Source organism: Globicephala melas, chromosome 5, assembly GCF_963455315.2.
Source record: "Globicephala melas chromosome 5, mGloMel1.2, whole genome shotgun sequence".
In the NCBI taxonomy this organism is placed as follows: Eukaryota; Metazoa; Chordata; class Mammalia; order Artiodactyla; family Delphinidae; genus Globicephala; species Globicephala melas.
Genome location: NC_083318.1, coordinates 75,100,458 through 75,113,856, shown reverse-complemented (window position 1 = coordinate 75,113,856; position 13,399 = coordinate 75,100,458). Strand labels below are relative to the sequence as shown.

The following is a 13,399-nucleotide window of genomic DNA, read 5'->3' as shown; positions in this document are numbered from 1 at the left end:
ATACTTCCATTTTTCTTAGGTCCCACAATATATACAAAAGATTAACATTCATATATATACCCACACATAAATGGGATTACGAAATGCATTTATGCAGAGCAAAAATATACACAGAAAATATCAACCTAAGAACTGTCAACATAGGTTTCATAAGTATTTTTATTGAAGAGATTCTTCCTAATTTTTTTGTTTTGTTTTTTCCTCCTCTAAGAGTAGGCAATGTTTATATAAAAAGAAACTACTAACTACTGGAATTGAGTCTGAACTACTTCACTGCCTGGTGGAATAAATGTGGGATAAACAAATGAACGTAAAACACAAAGGAAAGTGATTTGCTACTGAAACTCAATATTAAAAAGGATATGAGGCTGGAGTGAATTTAATTAATTATCTATTATTTAGAAAACAACAGACTATGATTAAAAACATCACTACCAACCACGAATTCACATACAAGAATCTGGAAAAACAACCTGAACCAAGATGGCGGAGTAGAATGACGTGCTCTCACTCCCTCTTGGGAGAACACGAGAATCACAACTAGCTGCTGGACAATCATCGACAGGAAGACACTGGAACTACCAAAAAGGATACCCCACATCCAAAGACAAAGGAGAAGCCACAATAAGACTGCAGGAGGGGCGCAATCACAGTAAAATCAAATCCCATAACTGCTGGATGGGTGACTCACAGACTGGAGAACACTTACACCACAAGTCCACCCACTGGAGTGAAGGTTCTGAGCCCCACGTCAGGCTTCCCAACCTGGGGGTCCAGCAGCGAGAGGAGGAATTCCTAGACTTACAGACTTTGAAGGCTACTGGGATTTGACTACAGGATTTCGACACGACTGGGGGAAACAGAGACTCCACTCTTGGAGTGCACACACAAAGTGGTGAGTGCACTGGGACCCAGGGGAAGGAGCAGTAACCTCAAGGGAGACTGAACCAGACCTACCTGCTAGTGTTGGAGGGTCTCCTGCAGAGGCGGGGGGGTGGCTGTGGCTCACCGTGGGGACAAGGACACTGGCAGCAGAAGTTCTGGGAAGTACTCCTTGGTGTGAGCCCTCCCACAGTCTGTCATTAGCCCCACCAAAGAGCCCACCATAGGCTCCAGTGTTGGGTTGCCTCAGGCCAAACAACCAACAGGGAGGGAACCCAGCCCCACCCATCAGCATTCAAGCAGATTAAAGTTTTACTGAGCTCTGCCCACCAGAGCAACACCCAGCTCTACCCACCACCAGTCCCTCCCATCACGAAACCTACACAAGCCTCTTATATAGCCTCATCCACCAGAGGGCAGACAGCAGAAGCAAGAAGAACTACGATCCTGCAGCCTGTGGATCAAAAGCCACATTCACAGAAAGATAGACAAGATGAAAAGGCAGAGGGCTATGTACCACATGAAGGAACAAGATAAAACCACAGAAAAACAACTAAATGAAGTGGAGATAGGAAACCTTCCCGAAAAAGAATTCAGAATAATGATAGTGAAGATGACCCAGGACCTTGGAAAAAGAATGGAGGCAAAGATCGAGAAGATACAAGAAATGTTTCACAAAGACCTAGAAGAATTAAAGAAGAAACAAACAGAGATGAACAATACAATAAACTGAAATGAAAACTATACTAGAAGAAATCAATACCAGAATAACTGAGGCAGAAGAACGGATAAGTGATCTGGAAGACAGAATGGTGGAATTCACTGTTGCGGAATGGAATAAAGAAAAGAGAATGAAAAGAAATGAAGACAGCCTAAGAGACCTGTGGGACAACATTAAATGCAACAACATTTGCATTATAGGGGTCCCAGAAGGAGAAGAGAGAGAGAAAGGACCCGAGAAAATATTTGAAGAGATTATAGTCGAAAACTTCCCTAACGTGGGAAAGGAAACAGCCACCCAAGTCCAGGAACTACAGCAAGTCCCACATAGGATAAACCCAAGTAGAAACACAACAAGACACATAATACTCAAATTGGCAAAAATTAAAGACAAAGAAAAATTATTGAAAGCAGCAAGGGAAAAATGACAAATAACATACAAGGGAACTCCCATAAGGTTAACAGCTGATTTCTCAGCAGAAACTCTACAAGCCAGAAGGGAGTGGCATGATATACTTAAAGTGATGAAAGGGAAGAACCTAAAACCAAGATTACTCTACCCGGCAAGGATCTCATTCAGATTCGATGGAGAAATCAAAAGCTTTACAGACACACAAAAGCTAAGAGAATTCAGCACCACCAAACCAGCTATATAGCAAATGCTAAAGGAATTTCTCTAAGTGGGAAACACAAGAGAAGAAAAGGAACTACAAAAACAAACCCAAAACAATTAAGAAAATGGTCATAGGAACATACATATCGATAATTACCTTAAACGTGAATGGATTAAATGCTCCAACCAAAAGACACAGGCTTGCTGAATGGATACAAAAACAAGACCCATATACATGCGGCCTACAAGAGAACCACTTCAGTCCTAGGGACACAGACAGACTGAAAGTGAGGGGATGGAAAAAGATATTCCATGCAAATGGAAATCAAAAGAAAGTTGGAATAGCAATACTCATATCTGATAAAACAGACTTTAAAATAAAGAATGTTATAAGAGACAAGGAAGGACACTACACAATGATCAAGGGATCAATCCAAGAAGAAGATACAACAATTATAAATATATACGCACCCAACATAGGAGCACCTCAATACATAAGGCAATTGCTAACAGCTCTAAAAGAGGAAATCGACAGTAACACAATAATAGTGGGGGACTTTAGTACCTCACGTACACCAATGGACAGATTATCCAAAATGAAAATAAATAAGGAAACAGAAGCTTTAAATTACACAATAGACCAGATAGATTTAATTGATATTTATAGGACATGCTATCTGAAAACGGCAGATTACACTTTCTTCTCAAGTGTGTATGGAACATTCTCCAGGATAGATCACATCTTGGGCCACAAATCAAGCCTCAGTAAATTTAAGAAAATTGAAATCATATCAAGCATCTTTTCTGACCACAGCGCTATGAGATTAGAAATGAACTACATGGGAAAAAAGTAAAAAACACAAACACATGGAGGCTAAACAATACATTACTAAATAACCAAGAGATCACTGAAGAAATCAAAGAGGAAATCAAATAATACCTAGAGACAAATGACAATGAAAACACGACGATCCAAAACCTATGGGATGCAGCAAAAGCAGTTCTAAGAGGGAAGTTTATAGCTATACAAGCCTATCTCAAGAAACAAGAAAAATCTCAAATAAACAATCTAACCTTACACCTACAGGAACTAGAGAAAGAACAGCAAACAAAACCCAAAGTTAGCAGAAGGAAAGAAATCATAAAGATCAGAGCAGAAAAAAATGAAACAGAAACAAAGAAAACAATAGCAAAGATCAATAAAAGTAAAAGCTGGTTCTTTGAGAAGAGAAACAAAATTGATAAACCATTAGCCAGACTCCTCAAGAAAAAGAGGGAGAGGATTCAAATCAATAAAATTAGAAATGAAAAAGGAGATGTTGTAACAGACACTGCAGAAATACAAAGCATCCTAAGAGACTAATGCAAGCAACCCTATGCCAATAAAATGGACAACCTGGAAGAAATGGACAAATTCTTAGAAAGGCACAACCTGCCAAGACTGAACCAGGAATAGAAAATATGAACAGACCAATCACAAGTAATGGAATGGAAACTGTGATTAAAAATCTTCCAACAAACAAAAGTCCAGGACCAGATGGCTTCACAGGTGAATTCTATCAAACATTTAGAGAACAGATAACACCCATCCTTCACAAACTATTCCAAAAAATTGCAGAGGAAGGAACACTTCCAAACTCATTCTATGAGGCCACCATCACCCTGATACCAAAACCAGACAGAGATACAAAAAAAAAAAAAGAAAATTATAGACCAATAGCACTGATGAATATACATGCAAAAATCCTCAACAAAATACTAGCAAACAGAATCCAACAACACATTAAAAGGATCATACACCATGATCAAGTGGGGTGTATCCCAGGAATGCAAGGATTCTTCAATATACACAAATCAATCAATGTGATACATCATATTAACAAATTGAAGAATAAAAACCATATGATCATCTCAATAGATGCAGAAAAAGCTTTTGACAAAATTCAACACCCATTTATGATAAAAACTCCCCACAAAGTGGGCATAGAGGGAACCTACATCAACATAATAAAGGCCATATATGACAAACCCACAGCAAATATCATTCTCAATGGTGAAAAACTGAAAGCATTTCCTCTAAGATCAGGTACAAGACAAGGATGTCCACTCTCACCACTATTATTCAACATAGTTTTGGAAGTCCTAGCCACGGCAATCAGAGAAGAAAAAGAAATAAAAGGAATACAAATTGGAAAAGAAGAAGTAAAACTGTCACTGTTTGCAGATGACATGATACTATACATAGAGAGTCCTAAAAATGCCACCAGAAAACTACAAGAGCTAATCAATGAATTTGGTAAAACAGCAGGATACAAAATTAATGCACAGAAATCTCTTGCATTCCTATACACTAATGATGAAAAATCTGAAAGAGAAATTAAGGAAACACTCCTATTTGCCATTGCAACAAAAAGAATAAAATACCTAGGAATAAACCTACCTAGGGAGACAAAAGACCTGTATGCAGAAAACTATAAGACACTGATGAAAGAAATTAAAGATGATACCAACAGGTGGAGAGATATACCATGTTCTTGGATTGGAAGAATCAACATTGTGAAAATGACTCTACTACGCAAAGCAATCTACAGATTCAATGCAATCCCTATCAAATTACCAATGGCATTTTTTACAGAACTAGAACAATCTTAAAATTTGTATTGAGACACAAAAGACCTCAAATAGCCAAAGAAGTATTGAGGGAAAAAAACGGAGCTGCAGGAATCAGACTCCCTGACTTCAGACTATACTATAAAGCTACAGTAATCAAGACAATATGGTCCTGACACAAAAACAGAAACATAGATCAATGGAACAAGATAGAAAGCTCAGAGGTAAACTCACGCACCTATGGTCAACTAATCTATGACAAAGGAGGCAAGGATATACAATGGAGAAAAGACAGTCTCTTCAATAAGTGGTGCTGGGAAAACTGGACAGCTACATGTAAAAGAATGAAATTAGAACACTCCCTAACACCATACACAAAAATAAAATCAAAATGGATTCGAGACCTAAATGTAAGACCAGACACTATAAAAGTCTTAGAGGAAAACATAGCAAGAACACTCTTTGACATAAATCACAGCAAGATCTTTTTTGATCCACCTCCTAGAGTAATGGAAATAAAAACGAGAATAAACACATAGGACCTAATGAAACTTCAAAGCTTTTGCACAGCAAAGGAACCCATAAACAAGAAAAGACAACCCTCAGGATGGGAGAAAATATTTGCAAACAAATCAATGGACAAAGGATTAATCTCCAAAATATATAAACAGCTCATGCAGCTCAATATTAAAGAAACAAACAACGCAATCCAAAAATGGTCAGGAGACCTAAATAGACAGTTCTCCAAAGACATACAGATGGCCAAGAAGCACATGAAAAGCTGCTCAACATCACTAATTATTAAAGAAATGCAAATCAAAACTGCAATGAGGTATCACCTCACACCAGTTAGAATGGGCATCATCAGAAAATCTACAAACAACAAATGCTGGAGAGGGTGTGGAGAAAAGGGAACCCTCTTGCCCTGTTGGTAGGAATGTAAATTGATACAGCCACTATGGAGAACAGTATGGAGGCTCCTTAAGAAACTAAAAATAGAACTACCATATGACCCAGCAATCCCACTACTGGGCATATTCCGAGAGAAAACCATAATTCAAAAAGACATGTGCACCCCAATGTTCATTGCAGCACTATTTACAATAGCCAGGTCATGGAAGCAGCCTAAATGCCCATCGACAGACAAATGGATAAAGAAGTTGTGGTACATATATACAATGGAATATTACTCAGCCATAAAAAGGAACGAAATTGGGTCATGTGTTGAGAAATGGATGGATCTAGAGACTATCATACAGAGTGAAGTAAGCCAGAAAGAGAAAAACAAATACTGTATATTAACGCATGTATGGGAACGTAGAAAACCGGTTCATCCGTACCATTTTTCAGGGCAGAAGTTGAGAGACAGATGTAAAGAGAAAACATATGGACACCAAGGGGGGAAAGCCGCGGGTGGGTGGGGGGATTGTGGTGTGATGAATTGGGCGATTGGAATTGACATGTATACACTGATGTGTATAAAATTGATGACTAATAATAACCTGCTGTATAGAAAAATAAATAAAATAAAATTCAAATATTAAAAAAAAAGAAAACCCCACACACTTTCAATATTTGGTTTTGTTTTCCAAAAAATTTGAAAACAAAAACCACGTATTCAATTTAACAAACAATTATTGAGCTTTGTTCTTAAGTATACAAAGATGAATAAAACACAGTCCCTTACTTTCAGGAACACACAGCTTTACAGGAAAAGCAAGCAAGCTAACCAATAATTGCTTTAATATGTTATTCAATGGTAGAAAAATAGAAATAGGTATACGGTACCAAAGTAGTCAAGGGAATAGAGTGATTTAGACTCCATTATACAATCATTTCTATCGAAATTAATGAAGGCCTTATCAAATAAACAAGTCTAAAAAACTTATAAATGATGCTAGTCAGAGAAGAAAGGAGGGATGTTCCCGGCAGTGACAGAGAAGCATAAAGCAACACGATATGTTTGAGAGAGCAGAAATGACTCAGTATGACTGGACTGTAATGTGCGAGGAAACTAATAGTTGGAGATGAGTCTGAAGAATTAGGCAGGAACTAATTATGATAAGCACTGAATACTTCGCTGGGAGAAATATTACTCTGGACTAAAGGATGAATTTGATAAGAATAAGACCAGAGGCAGGAAGACCATTGTAGGAATATATGAGAGATGATTAGGGCCAGTGGGATAGGGCAGAGCAGAAGTAGTAAGTTTAAGAAGCACTCAGAACTGACAGAGCATGGGAGTGGTGTGTGACAGGAGGAGAATGAGATCTAGAAAGACTACAGAATGTTGGCTTGGGCAAATGCTGATGCTCCCAACCAAAGTAGAGAATATAGGAGGAAAAAGAGATTTGAGACAGAAGTTGGGAAGTTCAGTACTAGGCATATGTGTACAGAGAGCATTCATCCAAGTGAAAATGCCCAGTGTCAAGTTGGGTATATGGGTCTGGACCTCAGCAGAGAGGTCTGAGCCTGAGACACTGGGGAGCCATCAGTATTCAGGTAATAAACTAAGAGAGTGGATGAGACTATTTGAGAAAACACAGAGGGAGAGGAGAAGGAGTCAAAGACAGGGTCTTGAGAGACAGTGATATTTTAGGGAGCAGGCAAAGGAAAAAAGCAAAGAAGATATTATAAGAGGTTAAAAAAAAAAAAAGCAAGAAAAGGAAAACCAACAGAAAATGAAGCCATGGATGAGTTTCAAAGAAAAATTATGAATGATGTCAAATACTACAGAGTGGGTCACAAAAATGAAGACTTAAAGTATCCTTCTGGAGGTAGCAATTGATGTCAGTGGTATCAATTACTAGGTCAATTTATAAAGTGTGGGACAGAAGCCAGAATGCAAAAGGTTATGGAGTGAACAGGAGGTGAAGAAGCAGAGAAAGAAGAATAAGATACTCTTTAGAGAAGTACTTATGAGGGAGAAAACATTAATTAGCAAGAGGGAAAAGTAGTTAAAAGAGATTTTTAACGGGATATTAGTGATGACACTAATGCCTCCTCACCGGACTGTTAAGAAGACTAAAAAATTTATAATTGTAAAGCGGCCATGTAAGCTTGTTGAAGAATAATTGATTAAAGCAATATCCTAAGGAGAAGAGAGGAAATGGGGCCAAGTGCATAGGCAGAAAGACTAAACCTTAAACAGGAAGAAGTACCACCCTACCCACTAAGTCTTAAGGAGAGCCTGAGTGTGAATATTGCTCATTTTAAAGGGGCAGAGATAGGAAATTGAGAAAAAGGTGATATCCTGAGAAGGAGGGTCTTATAGTCCAGGGAAAGAGCTTGAAGAGTACAGTAAAATCTGGAATATATGCTGAGAAAAACAGAACAAGTTCAAACAAACAAAAAAAAACTGATAGGGAACACAGTGGACTCAATCAAGATTGATAACCACAATAGATTGGTGGTTTCAATCAGAATGGTCAGGTTATTTTCTCCAAACACCCCAGCCACCTCATGCAGAGATAGTAAAGATTGGTCAGTTTATGTTCATAAAGTACTTGGAAAAAAATATGATGAAAGAATGACTGAATATAAATTGAAAAATATCAATACAATTCATCTCATGTGCATATTTGATATCTTCAACATCTCTCCATGAAGTAAGTTTTTTGGTTGACATTATAATTCCTTTTAACTCCATTTTATCCAAGTAATCTTCAAAGTACTTTATAAACTTAACAGTTACACCAACACATAAGTTACATCTATATTTGTATGTGCAGATTTCTTCACTCCAAAAAAACGTAGTCATGTGCAGAAAATGAAAAACATGTTACCCAATTTAAACTTCAGTAAGCTGTTAAGAAAGAAAGCCTATAATTATCCAAGTCAGAATTTAGCCAAGACGTCAACAGAAAGTAGGAAAGAACAAAGCTTGTTAAAGTTATAATCTAACTCTGCATCTATTAATTCCCCTGCTTCTTCAGAAAACTGTGTTATGGGGTACTAGTGCTTGTAGCAAAAAACATGCAACAAATATGGTAACACAGAAAAGTAACTTTCGAAGAGCCTTATATTCAAAATGACAAAATCTATAGTAAGATTAAAAAATTATTTAAAATACCATTACAAAGCATAACACACTTTAATAAAATACCTCCTGAGATGGAAACAGTTAATATGGTTATATTTGGGGAGACAGATGATTCACCTTAAAAAAATCAAAACAAAACAAAAAACTACTATTCACCTCCATGCATAATGAAGGGAATGGACTGAATGCCCTGAAGCCATCTAAGCCATTCCATCTATTAATTCTAAATATTAACAAATTTATGAAAAAGAAGAGCTGTTTTAAAAACTCAGTATCAGTAATATCAAATATAACTTAATTTCACATACAATCACACCTACTATGCAAGTAAATAAAAATCCTACCTGCTTGTTATAATCTCTCAGTCCACTTTCCATCACTGCTAACTTTTCTTGTAACTGGTAGACTTCTTGCTGAAGTTCTTGAATTCTGAAACACATTTATAACTAATGTCAATATACTTTTGTTAAGAAATACAAAATAACAAGAAATTAAACTACATGCCTTCTCTTAAAAACCCTCTACTTTTTGTTTCTCAGTGAGGTAGGAGGTGCTGTGCCAAAGGGTTCCGAAGCCACGGCATAGAGTACATCATCTTGCAGATTTAATTTTCCAAGAATAGATAAAAAATTGAGTGGTAAATAATTTGAAACTCAGATACATTATGCCTACTACTGCATTTTAATCCTCAGGACAACTCTTCCAGGTACTGTTGCCAATTCTCAGGTTCAGGGAACTAAGCGTCTAGTCCAAAATTCACAATATTATAAAGTGAAATAAGGGATCCTACATGACCCTGTATTTTCTAATGAACTATCCTGCAATCCTAGAAAAAAGAAAAATATTGAGAAATACTACCACTTTCCAAGTAACTACAGTAAAAAACCTACTCCTTTCCAGAACTCGTTAATTCTAAGAGAAACAAGATTTGTCTAAATTATCTGAATTCTGCAACTGCCCAAATGTATTTGTTTTACATCAAACTTTGCCACGCATTAACATAAATATGACACAACCACTTTCATACCGGAAAAATAAAGCCTGAAGCCAGGTCTGCTTTTAAGAGAGGGGCTTCCCTGGCGGCGCAGTGGTTGAGAGTCCGCCTGCCGATGCAGGGGACACGGGTCCATGGCCTGGTCCAGGAAGATCCCACATGCCACAGAGTGGCTGGGCCCGTGAAGCCATGGCCGCTGAGCCTGCACATCCGGAGTCTGTGCTCCACAACGGGAGAGGCCACAGCAGTGAGAGGCCCGCATACCGCAAAAAAAAAAAAAAAAAAAAGAGATTTTCCATGGAGTAGGGGTGAGTAAGGCTAAACACTGCTCGTCCCTGCCATTACTGGAACAAACATTTCCTACCAATCTAGGTGTAGGAGAGGAGTATGTATGCAACCACACTTACATATGCACGAATGACTCTGAATACAGTTAAATGTGCACATGCAAATTAAAACAAACAAGATAATCAAGAGACTAATGCTACCTATGATGGTTTGATAGAAAAGAAGAATGAAGAAGAACATTAAGGTGAAAGAAAAAGACAGAAAATGATAACACATGTAGCCCCCAAAAACTTCTTGCATAATACTAACACACTAAGTCCTAGATTATAACTGTACCATAAAAACAAAACACGAGATATTTCATGGGTAAGGTCAGATAACTATATAAATACAGGTACATAATACTGTGTGAGATGAACTGAGCTAAAAGATCCTAATTGGTCCCTCAATGTCTTTTTTTTTTTTGCTATATTGAGATTAATAAAGTAGAAAACTCCCCCATATTCTCTGCATAATCTACAAAGTAAAAAGCTAACTGCACTAACCATTTCCACTAGTGTGTTCCGTACTTTAAACTGTTTCTGCAGCTAAGACCACAGAGGCTGTCACTAGTGCTCTCTCACTCCTCTGTACCTCTTATAATTTTCTTAATGGCATTTTGTGTATTCCTTTGTCTCATCTTTATTATACTGGGTTATAAGCTTCTCAAAAGCTGCAACACCACCTTATTCATCTTTACATCCCCAGAACAGTTACATAGTGCCTTTTCCAGAGAACTTAATGAAGTTTTAATTAAAACAATTTATATCTGATTCCAATTTAAGGAAATACCAACATATACAGTTAGAGAATCATGAAGCAGAATTTCAAAGCCAGTTACAAGTCTACTCATGTCTACTGGTATTTGACAAAAATCTGAAGTAATAAGGAGTCTGTAAAAGATTTACTGGGTGATGAAACTAAATGTCAAAGCAACTCTACTGAAATAGGCTCTAGATGGCACTAAATTGTTTTAAATCAAATATGGACAGAAACATCAGATATATGATCTCTTTGAAATCAAAAGTTTCAAAACAAGTAAAAACCTTCTATATTCAGAATACACTCAGAAAGCATTTACTGAGTGCTTGTGCAAAGTTCTGTGCTAGGCACCAGAGATACGCTAGTTAAGAAGACAGAAGCCCTACTATGAAGAGACTGAAGGGGAACCAAGTGATCAATTAACTGAAGCCAACAAAGAATTATTTAATGCACCTGTTATCAGCCACTTGCAGGAGGTCTGCAATGTAAGGGTCATCTGGCTGAGGAACTGGGTAACAACTGACTTCAGAAGGAGGGACTGGTTCATCAATTTGCATACGCTGGCGCCTGAAAGCAATACTTCTTTTCTTGCCACCTAAAAAAAGCAAATGTGTATTTCAAAAAAAAAAAATTAAAAACAAAACAAAACACTGTCTTAGAATTAAATATTTCAGAAGGTTAGCCTTTTAGTTATAAAGTGTGTCTCTAGCTCATATTACATACTGATAAAATGTTTTCTCCCTTATATATAAATACCCACCTGATCTTTAAACAATGCATTCCTAAAAACCTCAACAAGATATGGTTATAAAACAAGCTTTATTTTCTGCATGCTTGGTACATATGCCCAGATTTAATCCGTTCCTCCAAGAGATGACCAGACTTCGGCAAGATGAAAGTTGAGTGTGCCTTGTGGTATTCGCTATTATGAGCTCAAGAAATCATCACCAGCAGAAAACTGTCAAACGAGGAGCTTAAGGTAGTGATAACTAAAATAAACATGCTTATTAAGCAATGCCAAAGGAGAAGATAACTGAAACTTTAAGAAGCCAAATTAGTATATAGTAGAAAGTATACCCTGAATTAGTATAATTTCTTAATTAGTAAATTGTCTCAATTATCCTTAAAACTAGCAGGAGTAATTTATTTTTATGGTTAGATATATCCTGCCTTGGTCCAAGCCACATGGATAATTTACCTTTTCCAGTATCTGGCCAAGATTAGACATGTACTTGAAAAACTAATCGACCCTCACAAAGAACAAACATAACTCTCAACTTTGTCTTCATTAGAATCCTAACAAATTTCTTATACTCCTAATCTTTTGTTTTGAGGATGAAGAAACTGGGTCAAAAGTATTTAAATGACCTGCTTGTATACACACCTGAACAGGTAAACCATTTTCTTCTTCCCTTATCTCCTGGTTTTCCTCCTTGGTTGCTCCTCAGTTTCTTTCAAAGACCCTCTTCTTCCACCTGTGCCTTAAATGCCAATTTTCCTAGGGTCTGTCTTTGGTTCTCCTCTCTTTCCAGTCTACATAATCTTACTAGATAATTCCTACCACATTCAGAGCTTCAATTCTCATGATATTCCAATGATTCCCAAATGTGAATCTCCATCTGGGATCATACTGCTGAGAACAGATCTACATATCCCACTGCATACTAGAAATCTCAGTGTGAATGTCCTGTAGGTATAACATACTCAACACACCCTTTGTGGAGGGTGGACTCCTGTTCTGCTTTCCACATTCTCTACCTTAAGAAATATTACCATCATCCACCCACTCATTCCCTTCTAACAGAAATTTAGGAATTCCTCTACTTCCCAAGTCTACCATATTCAGTCACTAAATTTTAGAGATTACACCTCCTAAATCTCTCTTGAATCTGTCCCTCTCTTTTCTCAGAGAATCCTTTTTTGTTTTCTTAATCTTCTAGGTACTTCTGAGATCTTCTCCCACATTTCTCCATCTTTTCTGCCTTTGGCTCATGGTCCTCCCTCTCCAACTCACTTCCTGCCATTTCAAATCCCACTGATTCCTCCCCGACCCTGACCCCTCGGTTCACAATTCCTCAACTCTCATGAGTCTCCTCTTCACTCAGCTATAGGCCCACAATAACATGATTACGCCTGGACTTTGTCACTGGTTAGAACTGTGCCAGTGCCCAGATCTTCAACTCTCTTCTGATGGCAATCTTCATTCTGACCAAATTACTTCAGTCTCTACCTAGTCTCATAATTCAGCACTTTCCTACACCTCACTTACTTCCATAATCTTAATCCCATGGTTTAGACATCTCAATGATCTGGTTACTAGTACTGGAGATTGTTCCACTGACTTTATGACCAGACAACCACCAACTCTGCATATACCCCATCATTTCTTTTTTCTTGCTTGAGAACTACTGAGCATAAAGCTAAAAAGAGTAAAATAGGGCTTCCCTGG

General features: G+C 37.5%; 1 protein-coding gene across 2 annotated transcripts in view; it reads right to left on the bottom strand.

Annotated features, from left to right (window-relative positions):
* CEP135 (centrosomal protein 135) overlaps positions 1-13,399 on the bottom strand; it is an 86,048-nt gene that overhangs the window by 57,477 nt on the left and 15,172 nt on the right. For both annotated transcript variants that reach the window (XM_030880606.2, XM_060299386.1), the window contains exons 5-6: positions 11,404-11,545; positions 9,212-9,296 (exon numbers count right to left, since the gene is read on the bottom strand). In XM_030880606.2, the coding sequence (XP_030736466.1) occupies positions 9,212-9,296; positions 11,404-11,545 (227 nt within the window). The remainder of the gene's footprint in view (positions 1-9,211; positions 9,297-11,403; positions 11,546-13,399) is intronic.